At 45.9% G+C, this 12,495-nt stretch overlaps 1 protein-coding gene across 1 annotated transcript in view; it reads right to left on the minus strand.

The window, feature by feature from the left end:
- Positions 1–637: 637 nt before the first annotated feature.
- Positions 638–12,495, minus strand: part of Zscan18 (zinc finger and SCAN domain containing 18) — a 14,595-nt gene continuing 2,737 nt past the window's right edge. The window contains exons 2-7 of the mRNA XM_029479250.1: positions 6,873–8,645; positions 6,201–6,350; positions 4,776–4,882; positions 4,431–4,509; positions 3,366–3,455; positions 638–2,308 (exon numbers count right to left, since the gene is read on the minus strand). Coding sequence (XP_029335110.1) covers positions 1,764–2,308; positions 3,366–3,455; positions 4,431–4,509; positions 4,776–4,882; positions 6,201–6,350; positions 6,873–8,556 — 2,655 coding nt within the window. The 5' untranslated portion in view covers positions 8,557–8,645 and the 3' untranslated portion in view covers positions 638–1,763. The remainder of the gene's footprint in view (positions 2,309–3,365; positions 3,456–4,430; positions 4,510–4,775; positions 4,883–6,200; positions 6,351–6,872; positions 8,646–12,495) is intronic.

Consider the following 12,495-nt stretch of genomic DNA (forward strand, 5'->3'; position numbering starts at 1 on the left):
AAGAAAGAAAGAAAGAAAGAAAGAAAGAAAGAAAGAAAGAAAGAAAGAAAGAAAGAAAGAAAGAAAGAAAGAAAGAAAGAAAGAAAGAAAGAACCTGGAGATGGAGTACCAGGATGTAGCACAGGAAAAGCTATGACAATGGGGGAAAATAGGGTGACAGGTAAGTTAGGAAAACACATTTAGACTTGTTTTTACCAAAAGAAAACTTAGATCAGCAGAGAAAAGCAGCTAAATATGCAGTGCCAGGATCCTTACAGGCGCTGAGGCCATCTGATCAGTTTTCTAAGGCAGTGGTTCTCAACCTTCCTAATGACCCTTTAATACTCTTCATGTTGTGGTGACCCCCCCCAATCATACAATTATCATTGCTACTTTCTAACTGTAATTTGGTAGTTATGAATCATAATGTAGATATCTGATATGCAGGCTGTCTGATATGTGGCTCCAAGTTGAGCCATTGCTCTGAGGCTTTAGGAATGGAAGTGATTTGTGTCTTCTCCCAGGTTCCAAGAATCCCATAGAAAGAAAGCTACAGCAAGGATGGTGTCTGGTTCCCAGACTTGCTCACTGTAGGGAAGAAAATGTCCCATCACCAACATTCAAGGAAGCAGCTGCACAATCACAAAACAATGAGGTATAATATGAATGAAGAAATAAATACTTTATTATGGTAAGCCTCTGATTTGGGGGTTACACAAATTGCCTACTCAGACACTGACAGAAAAAGACATCCTTTTTGTATCTGCAGGGCAATTACATTTATGGTCAGGCAATAGAAACAATGTTGTAATCTGAAGTTCAAAGCAAAACCATAAGATCACCTATGTAGGTCACATTTGGTTCTCTCAGCTCGGATACAGATCGTTTCTTCAACCTGTATGTTTGTACCCCTCAACAGATACATTTGACGTGGTAGCAAGCTCTCAGACACTCCGCTGAGAAGCCTCACAGAACAGTATTTGCCTTTACTACATGATGCATTCTGATCTACTTTCATTCCATTTCACTGTTCTGTAATCTCAGTGGCCATCCACTGACTGCACCTCACAACTCACTAATGGGCTGAAACCCAGTCTGAAGTCAGCATATTTTGTGATCTTTGCAAGCTACTCCACATATGAAGACATAATTTGAACTAAGAAACAGCTTTTGCTCTTACGGATTCAGAAGTAAACCTGTTATCACGTACCTATGAAAAGGCCAGAATAGATGGCAAGAATTATGTGTGAACAAACAGGGAGCTCAAGGAGAAGCAACTGAGGCAAGGAGGGCTCAAGAAAGCGCCAATAGATCACATTTAAGGCAACTCAACACTTTGTACAATGTCAAATGACCAAAGTATAAGTGGTATTAAAATACTGCAGAAATGGAGTCTTCCCTCACATCTGATGGTTTACAGAATATAACATCAGACCAAAGTGTGTTTTTAAGATGAGGGCCCTGCCCCTTTCCAGTTCTTTTCAGCACATTAGCATCCAGAAAATAAGCACAGATGTGCCTGTAGAAATACCTCAAGAATCCACTACCACACATGAGCCTTAGGGTCACTCATAACTGTCATGTCATGGGACAGTCATAGCAGAGCTGCTTAGCCTTATACCTCAGGTTGTATAAAGAAAACCACCCACACACTAGAAGCTGCCAACTCTCCCACCAGTGAGTTTGGCTTCTGGCAGAGAAGGGCTCTGAGTGTGGCTTTGTTTGGTTTTTTGTATGTGACTCTTGTGGTGCTTGACCACAACCAAGCAGAACTGGAAGGGTTCCTAGCAGCCCTGGCTCACATAGCATGTCTCACTGCCATGACTCTTGTGATGCTCCATAAGGTTGGAGATCCATGCAAAGGCCTCCCCACATTCACTGCATGTGTAGGGCTTCCCTTGAGATGCATCAGACTTATCAGCTGAAGAGCATCCCCCAGCAGAGGTTCCTGAGTCCTGCCCAGAATCATGACCATCCACATGAAGCACTTTCCCTGCATCAAATGGCAGCTGGTAGCTGCTGGTGCTGGAAAGACACTCAGGGGCCATTTCATCCTCGTCATCTGGATGGGGCCTCTTTGTCCCAGTGCCTTGATGTGGCCTATCCTTGTCCTGGGCTGACTGCTGGATGACTGATTGCCTCTGGGGACTGGCAGGGCTTGAATCTTCACCCTCGGCATCCAGAGCCTTCTGAGGTTGCTGTTCCTCCTCCAGGGCAGTATCTATTGAAGCACTAACAGGAACATCCCCTGAAAGACTCTCCATCAGTGTCTCCCCCAGGGAGACTTCCTCACACACATTTCCTTTGCTTTCCTGCTGCCTGGTGCTGTCTGAAACAAAGTCACAATGTGAGCAGTCCTATTTCCCAGTCTCTGAGTCATAAACTGACGAACAAAAGTCAAGAAAAATATAATAAATTGTGAGGCCCAAAGGGCTAAGCACAGGGGAAGGGGCATCAGCTAAGAACTCTTGACATGCACAGCCTAATCCTCTTTACAACTCAAGACATCACACAGTGCAGTACCATGAGCCTCACAAGACCCATTATCTGCTCTTCCCTCTCCCAATCTATATGCCCTTCTTTCTTTGACACTCAGAATGCCTGCTGAGCTCAATGCTAATCACTCCCAGAGTGTTTTGTAGGTAAAGGTGACCATGTATATTCTGGTCAGAAATTCAAATGTTAAGAAGGAGCCTCCTGTGGATGAAGATCTGAAGCCATCTTTCTTGACTAAAGTGACTTAGTAATGGAGGAAGCAAAGAACTATGAGATGGTTCAGGGGACATGTCTGTCACTGGTAAGAACTAAATGAGTCTTGGCAAGCTACCCAGTTCTACCCATGATGCTCAATGAACCACTATAGTCTCTGGCTTGGCCCTGGAACAGTAGCATGCACACAAAACATGCAGAGGTGTGGTATGTGCTTTTGCCCTCTAGGATTCTCCCCCATGAAACCGAGAGGCATCTGTGAGAAAGCCAAAGCCCAGCCCTTTAGAGAAGCAATCAAAAAAACTAAGGTCCACAGCCTCACCTCAGCTCCACTGAGAGCCAGTGTCACTGGGCAGCATGTGGAGAGATGACTGGGATATCTGTGCCCTAGATAGGCCTCTGAACGAATATGACTGTGTGTGGCCCTAAGGAACCACCTAAAAGTAGCAGAAGGGCTACGGAGTTGAACTTAGTCAATTGACAGATCATTTAAGTGTGTAGTGTTTTGGGTGACATGCTTTATAGGAGTTCATTATGCTGCGAAAAATAATGAAACGGCATTCTTCCCCCACACAGTGGATAGGAAAATGATTAAAGTCAAAGCTGGAGTCTTTGTTGAGGCTAATGAAAGTGTTGCACACCCACCAGGCCCATATCACTACGTAACTCAACCTTACCTGGGAGGCTGCCCCCTGGCAGTTTTTCCACTGCACAAGGTTCCTCTGTCTCCAGCATGGAAGTTGGACCAGCCTGGGAAAATTGACACCCTGGGGTTTAGAGGGAAAAAAAGAAAAAGTAAAGGAAAAACAGACAAAAAAGCTAAGAGGCTTCATGTCTCATTGGATCTCTGGGACACAGACTGCAACTACCTTCTTCTCTGCATCAGGACAATTCCTATCCCGACTACCACCATCAAAGCTGCCCTCTAGTCAGAACCCCTGGAAAGCTGAGGTTTCTTTTTTTTTTTTTTTAAGATTTATTTATTTATTTATTTATTATATGTAAGTATACTGTAACTGTCTTCAGACACACCAGAAGAGGGCATCAGATCTCGTTACGGGTGGTTGTGAGCCACCATGTGGTTGCTGGGATTTGAACTTCGGACCTTTGGAAGAGCAGTCGGGTGCTCTTACCCACTGAGCCATCTCACCAGCCCAAAGCTGAGGTTTCTAAAGAAGGCAGCAGAGGCAAAGAGGAAGATGCTATGTGAGGCTGGAGGCTACCTATGGAGCAGCTAGAAAATGGGTAATGTCTAGAGTGGAGCAAAGTTGAAGCTCAGTAGCAGGGCAATCCCCAGTACCAATAAAAGTAAAAAACAAAATTAGAACCTAAATAAATAAATAACCTCAGGAGTCTAGATATAAGCATCCCTACAAATCAAGATTCCAGAGTAAGCACTTCAGTGAAAGACCATTCCCGAGGCCCAGCTCTGCACAAACAAGGGGAGAGTGCTAGAGGCTTTAAGTCAGGAGGTCTTTCCAAATCCAGATCTTTCCGTTCTCATAGGCCAGGGCTGCAAACAGAAAGCCCCAGATGGAACTCCAAAGCATTGACCAGAAGAAGTGGAGACCTTGGCAAACAAATCCTAATTCAAAGCCACTTAAAACATATTCAGCTTCAAACACTTAAATCACCCTTGGTGTCCCAACTACAGTTCCTGGGACAGGGTCAGAATCCTCCATGCCAACAGTTCTGGAAGAGGATGCAGGGTGGAACGTGAGCCAGTGGGAGGTGGGTCTCACCCCACAGGAGCAGCTTGCTGTAACTCGTCAGGTTATCCTCTGTGGGATCCAGGTGGTCCCATTCCGACTGTAGAGGCCCCTGTGGAAATGATAATGAACTCTAGAACAACAGCTCTGGCCCACCCTAAACTGCACTAAGGCAATAACCTTCCTCAGGTTACCCTTGAGTTTTCTCAAGGGCAGCTTTCTCAGCCACAGCACTATAGATATTGAGCCCATAATCCTTTGCTGTGCCCGAGTGTTACTATTGAGAGAAGGAATAAAGTCAACAGTCAAAAGGGAAAGGCCATGTGAGCTGCTAGGCAAGATCAGCCTCCCAGGGCCAAGAGGAGCCCCTTCACCCACCTTCAGCTCAGCTGTGGCAGAGTTGGCCTCTTTACTCTTTTCTCCCTCTGTATGCTCTCGATCCAAATGCACAGATTCCAGAGTAGGCCAAGCTGGTAGAAGGGGAGCTGAGGAAACAAGTTCTCAGTGGCTATGCAACTCCAAAAATAAGTATATCCCACACCCTCCCAGAGAGGCCCCAGGACAAATGCAGAAAAAACTCCTCCTGCACACGCAGGTCCAAAGCTCAGTCAACTCTCTACTTCTCTGCAATTGACAAAGCAGGGTGCACACAAAACTAAAAAACCATAAAGACATTCAAGCTTATCAGTGACCCAGAAATGCCAACTCAGATCACAAAGCACGGACTTATTTTTTGTGCCAACTAGATTGGTAGAAATGTTAAATAGCAAACAGTGGGCACCATTTTATGCCGGCTTGCAGTATATCACAAAGGTTTTAAATAATCACAGGAATGTTAAAGTGTATGTGCCCTCTGGCCAGTGGTTGTTAGGAGACCATGTCACACAAGCTAGAGTGCAACAGTAAGGCTAGGATACTGTAGCCTATTTTAAAAAGCAAAACAGAAAGACTGAGTATACAGAATGCTGAGCAGCTGAGGAACCAAAACTTTGACCACAGCTGCCCTATTTGAATAACAAATGAGAGGGCACAAGTACACCATAGTCCCACAGATCTTGTATACACATATATGATGTACAGAAAGACACGAACATACATACATGCTCTAGGTAAAGGTTTGAATATGCTTGGCCCAGGGAGTGGTACTATTAGGAGGTGTGGCCTTGTTGGAGGAAGTTTGCCATTGTGGTGATGGGCTTTAAGACCCTCATCCCAGCTTCCTAGAAGCCAGTCTTCTCCTAGCAGCCTTCAGATAGAAGATGTAGAACTCTCCTACACCATGCCTACCTGGACACTGTCATGCTCCTGCCTTGACAATACTGGACTAAACTTCTGAACCTGTAACCCAGCCTCAACTAAATATTGTCCTTATAAGAGTTGCTTTGGTCATGGTATCTGTCTGTTCACAGCAGTAAAACCCTAAGACCCTCTACGATAGGGTAAGGAGAAAAATAATTTTTGGCAGTAAAAGGTGAGGGTTTGACTTAGAGCCTCATGCTGCTAATAGGAAGTATCCTACACTGGCATTGAATTATATCCACAATGACATTATTTTTTTGGTTAATACCCATGTACGGCTGACAAATTTTGTAAAGCAAATTGAGAAAAAAAATACATATGTAATATACACAAGAACCTACAGAAATAAGTCCCCACTATGATTCAGACATCCATGCCTTGCTACATGACTTCCCGCTGGCTTTCATGCTGCCTCCACCAACCACACCCTCCCTTTCCCAACCACAGACCCCATGCACCTCCTCAGTGAAGGCCAGCCACAGCAAGACGATCGCTGCTACTTACAAGTATCACGGCGTACCAGGATGTCCCTAGGTCTTAAGTTTCTGTTAGGACTTAGCAACCCACATGGTAGCAGCAAGGGCTCAGGACACCTCTCATCGTCTCCCTCGCTGAATAACGATGATGACCCACCCGGAGAACACAACATCATTCCTGTGTACAATCAAGGCAATAGTGATTCCAATAGGTTGACACACAGCAAATCCACAAAGGGCCAGATATGGACCCAAAGCATGGCCTGAGTCTCTAGGCTAGAGACCATCACCACCCATCTCTCAGGCCCCACCCTTAGATACAGAGAAAACCTCCAGCTACCAATCCACCCAGAATATTTACCTAGTTTTTAAGAGCCTGGTACCTGCCTTTGATTGCCCTCCAAACATCTGGAAAGCAAATGTGAGGGCAGGAACCCAAGGCAGTGAGTGTCCTAGTCCATGAGGCAAGCCTGATAGAAATGCCACTGGGCACAGAGGAGGGGGCTCCGGTCCCTGGTGACTGAGGGGCTCCCTTACCAGCTCAGGGATGGTTGTCTCTGTGCCCCTTAACACATGGGGTGACTACACTCTCAGGAAAGCCACGGCTGGGGTCTGAACTCTATGTTGCAGATTCCAATCCTTCCAGGACCTCCTGCCCGTCTCCTCTAAGGCATGCTTTCTTCTAGGGTGGCAGCCTCACCTGGCTCCTCCAGGATGTCAGAGATACCCTCCACCAGGGAGGCAGCTTTCTTGCAATTCTCGGGATACTGGGCTACCACCCAGGGACGGACCCTGTCTGGCAAGATGCCCAGGAACTGCTCCAGAACAAGCAGCTCCAGGATCTGCTCTTTGGAGCAGGCCTCGGGCCTCAGCCACTGGCGGCATAACTCATGAAGCCTGGCCAAAGTCTGGTGAGGCCCAGCTGCCTCCTGGTAGACAAACTCCCGGAAGCGGAGGCGGGAAAACTCAAGGTCAGCAGCAGATCTCTCAGTGATGGTTTCTGTTTCCTTCAGCTGGCTAGGCTTTTCCTGTTGGTTGCACTGATCCTTCTGGCTAGGCTCTTCCTGTTGGCTGGGTTCCTCCTGCTGGCTGGGTTGATCCTTCTGGGTAGGCTCTTGTTGTTGGCTGGGTTCCTCCTGTTGGTTGGGTTGATCTTTCTGGCTAGGCTCTTGCTGTTGGCTGAGCTCCTCCTGCTGCCTGGGTTGATCCTTCTTCCTAGGCTCTTGTTGTTGGCTGGGTTCCTCCTGTTGGCTGGGTTGATCCTTCTGGCTAGGCTCTTGCTGTTGGCTGGGTTCCTCCTGTTGGCTGGGTTGATCCTTCTGNTGTTGGCTGGGTTGATCCTTCTGGCTAGGCTCTTGCTGTTGGCTGGGTTCCTCCTGTTGGCTGGGTTGATCCTTCTGGCTAGGCTCTTGCTGTTGACTGAGCTCCTCCTGCTGGCTGGGTTGATCCTTCTGGCTAGGCTCTTGCTGTTGGCTGGGTTCCTCCTGTTGGCTGGGTTGATCCTTCTGGCTAGGCTCTTTCTGTTGGCTGAGCTCCTCCTGCTGGCTGGGTTGATCCTTCTGGCTAGGCTCTTTCTGTTGACTGAGCTCCTCCTGCTGGCTGGGTTCCTCCTGCTGGCTGGACTCCTCCTGCTGGCTGGGTTCCTCCTGCTGGCTGGGTTTCTCCTGTTCACTGAACCCTACCTGCTGAATTGGCTTCTCTTGCTGAATAAATTCTTCTTTTTGGGTGGACTTATCCTGCTGAATGAACTCCTCCTGCAGAATCAATTCCTTCTGGATGGGCCTCACCTGATGAATGAGTTCATGTTGGATGGAAGCATCCTGCTGAATGGGCTCCTCCTGCTGGGTGAGTTCTTCCTGTTGGATGGGCTTATCCTGCTCAATGGGCTCTGTCTGCTGCATGAGTTCTTCCTGCTGCATGGGTTCATCCTGCTGCATGGGTTCTTCCCACTGGCTGGGCTCATCCTGCTGCATAGGTTCTTCCTGCTCCATGGGTACATCCTTTTGGCCGGGTTCTCCCCACTGGCTGGGTTCTTGCAGTTGGACAGACTCTTCCTCTTGACTGGGCTCATCCTGCTGACTAGGTTCTTGCTGCTCACTGAGTTCATTCCCCTGGTTGGGAGGATTATCCTGCTCACTGAATTCTTCCCTCTGACTAGTCTCCAGCAGCTGGATGGGTTCTTCTTTCTGGATGAGTTCCTCCTGCCTCCTGCATTCCTCCTGCTGGCTAGGTTCTTGTTGCTTAATGAGTCCTTCCTGCTGGATGGGTTCCTCCTGCTGGCCAGGTTCTTCCTGCTGTGCTGTATCTTTTGACCGCAGAGTAGATGGTTCTGGTTGGGGTGGAGAGCTTCTAGGAGAGGCTAACACCCTCTCCAAAGGCAGCATCTTCACAGGCTGCCACAGAAATATAACTGTGCCAAGAACTCAGCAAAGACAGCAAAGATAACAGGGTAACCAGGAGAGGTCAGCAGTACCTGAGGAAAAGCAAAGGACATCAACAAAACAGATGCCCACAGAGTGAGACCCCAGCTATAAACCTAGATGAATATACCATACAATATCAGTAAATTCATTTTTACTATGTATATTGTATATATGATATAGGTCGTATCACACCAAGTCAGATTTACAACATCACTATAACATCTAAGTCTTTATTATTGGAACTTTAGTTCCCCAAAACAAGAAGGATCTCAGTGCAGCATTGTTCTTCTCATTAAAACTACTAGATCTCAGGCTGGAGAGATGGCTTAGAGGTTAAGATCACTGACTGCTCTTCTGAAGGTCCTGAGTTCAAATACCAGCAACCACATGGTGGCTTACAACCATCTGAATTGAGATCTGATGCCCTCTTCTGGTGCATCTGAAGACAGCTATAGTGTACTTACATATAATAATAAATAAATCTTAAAAAAAAAAAAAAAAAAAAAAAACTACTAGATCTCATAAACCACCACCAAACCCAGACACTATTGTATATGCCAACAAAATTGTGCTGACAGGACCCTGATATAGCTGTCTCCTGTGAGGCTCTCTCTGCCTGGTAAATACTCACAGTCATCTATTGTATGGAACAGCGGGCCCCCAATGAAGGAGCTAGAGAAAATACCCAAGGAGCTAAAGAGGTCTGCAACCCTATAGGAAGAATAACAATATGAACTAACCAGTACCCCCTAGAGCTCCTGTCTTGCAAAGATTATATGCCCCAGTACAGGGGAATGCCAGGGCCAGGAAGTGGGAGTGGGTGGGTTGGGGAGCAGGGCGGGGGGACTTTCAGAGAAGAAACTAGGAAAGGGGATAACATTTGAAATGTAAATGAAAAGAATATCTAATAAAAAAATTAAATATAAAAACAAAAAACTACTAGTTAAGGATACTTATTGCTCTGGCAGAGTACCCAGATTCAATTTGCAGCACCTACATGGTGGCTCACCTCTATAACTACAGTTCCAGGGCATCTTATGATCCCTTTGACCTGTGAGGGCATCAGGCATGCATGTATCACATGCATGAAGGCAAAACACTACCACACATAAAATAAACTCCAAAACCCACCCAAACCCAGTATATACCATTGTCCTCTGCAGGACCATTCAAATGAAAGGCTTGGGGTTTTTCCTTCTAAAAATAATCAAGGAATTCAAAATAAAATCTGTCCATGACAACAGCTGTCTCCCTACCTAACCCCAGCTTACCCTACAGGCACCTTTCTCATGTTTTACAGGGCTGAACTCTAAAGTGGTCCCTCAAGGTCCATAGTCCCAACATGTCTTCTCACACACACTTCTTTCATACTACTTTATATCTGCATACTGCTTGTCTCCCACATTGAAACCTTATCCCTAAGAGAGCAGGGTTATTTATAGACAGGTCACTATAGGCCCAGCAGCTCTGGCTTCAGTATTTGTTCACTATGCCTTTTATGAAATATGTATCTTTATTAAAGGGCATCCTATGTATGTCTAATGGCCAATATGGAATCTCATACCCATCTATCTGGGGTCATTCAGGACCTATGTGAAGAATAAATGAAAGAATAGAATAACCTAGCTACAGGGACAGCCTCACCCCTACCACACCTACAATGGCAGTACTCATTCCTTTTTGCCCCAGCATCTGCACTGAGGATCCTTAGACCACCCACTAACGCTTAGCATTTTCTTATGATCTCTTTCTCTCTGAGGGTAGGGAAACTGCCTGCTTTCCTTATAGCTGTCAGGTAAGAGCTCTACCTGGCTCCATCATGTCATCCTCTGTCCCTATCTTCATCATCCTAACATTATTGTTTTAAACCTGTGTGTCAACCACTTCATGTTCTATTGATTCTTCTTTTTAAAAACAAATTTCCAGTTTCCCAGATCTGTCTTACTTTGGGTTTCCTTCACTACCTCAAGTTTAAAAATACATCCCCTCATTCATACTCCTAGAACAAAGGCAATATAAAGCCTCAGATAACATTTTAAGCCCTTGAGGTTGTCTTGATGGTGACTACTCACCTTTGTCCTATAGCAAGGCAGCCAGAGCCCTAACATGTTTCTATGCTACTGCCTTTCTGCCAGCCTCCATTCTAGGCTCTTTTCTTTACCCACATTCTACCTCGGATTCTCCTGGAGCATCTTTTGATATGAAGTGTAATGTCACCCTCAGTGAGACAACACAGCCACCAGAACTGTGGATACAGAACTCTATGTAACAAATGAATAGTTATGTGGGCACATAACTTTGCTTTCTTTACCCATCAGGCACATTCATCCTACACAGAACTTGTGTCCACAAAGTTAACTGTAAACTTGCTAAGATGTCCACACATACAGATTTATCAAACCAGGCCTTCTTGGGGGCTCATGTCATCTTCGCAGTCTCACAAGCCTCTACATGTACAAAAAATAAACCCAAGGTGTAGGTGGGGAGAATATTCACAGTGAGTGCTGGGCTCAGGTTCTACCTACAAACTGACATAGCTGCTCCATCCTTCTTGCTCCAAATTCCTCATGAAGTTCTCCCTGCCTAGAGTCCCTAACGGATCCTCCCCACATCCACTTCACCACTGGGGTCATCACATCACCATTACCTCTGCTTCTTTTCAGGTGGCACAGCAGCCCTCAGTCAACTGTTTGGGATCCATCTCCTCCTCCACTTTCCCTGCTCTGCTCTGAACACAGAAGAGGTATGGGGCCCAAGGACTAAGTAGAAGCACGCATAAGCCAATAGCCTAATCAGTGGAGGACCCTGTCAGCCCCTAGGAATAGGAAAGAACCATATGCCCCCATTTCCTTTACCTAAAAAGAAAACTCCTATGGCAATAGGAGGCAACAGCCTGACCTGAACAGCCAGAGGCCCACCCCCCTTCAACATGAACCTCTGGGTGTCAGGACCAGGGGAATAAGACCACCTTGAGAATCTCAAGTGAGCTCTACTCCTAAGCATGCTTTACTTGCTCTACCTGGCCCTAGACCTGGTTACACTGCTACAGGGACTTACTAGGCAGAAAGAAGACCTAGTGAGACCAAACAGCCTGAATGAAGTCACACTCCCAGTACAAATAAGACAGAGATTGTGGCACACCATGATGCAGAATGACCCCACCATTTCATGGCTGCCCAAAAGTTCCCTTGGATGGGTTTTCCTGGACTCCAGCCCGCAGATTTCAGGAGACAAGAAGTATGGGTCAAACAAGTATTAAGGGTTGTATTCTAGGCCTGAATGCTGTAGCTGAGAAAAGTGGATGGGTGGACAGCTGAGTTAGGAGAATCCCCAAAAAATCCTCATTGCAGCTCTTGCCTTAGCAGAAAACAAATCCACCTTCTCAGGCCCTGTAAACCTTTCCTAACCACTAGGATCTGAAGATAATGAACACTAACCTCACTGGGACATCAGAAATTAATCACACAGTCTCCCCTGTACTCACAGATATTAACATAAATTACAAAAATATACAAATGACCTTTAAAAGAATGCAAAAGCACACACAATGGATCATTATTAAAAGGGTTGCTTTCTGTAGTCTCTGCCAAGAATATGCTCTATATTCTCATATGACACGACACAGAGTCGAAGTCGAACAGATGTCCTAAACAAACTGACCAGGGTTGCCAAAAACAAACAAACTCAAATTCACAGACCCAAACATCAAGATAAACAAAGGCTCACAGCAATGGCTTGTGCTGTAAGATCGAGAATTGACAAATGGGACCTCATGAAACTGCAAAGCTTCTGTAAGACAAAAGACACCGTCAATAAGACAAAAAGGCCACCAACAGATTGGGAAAGGATCTTTACCAATCCTAAATCAGATAGAGGACTAATATCCAATATATAAAAAGA

This window comes from Mus caroli, chromosome 7, assembly GCF_900094665.2.
Source record: "Mus caroli chromosome 7, CAROLI_EIJ_v1.1, whole genome shotgun sequence".
Lineage (NCBI taxonomy): Eukaryota > Metazoa > Chordata > Mammalia > Rodentia > Muridae > Mus > Mus caroli.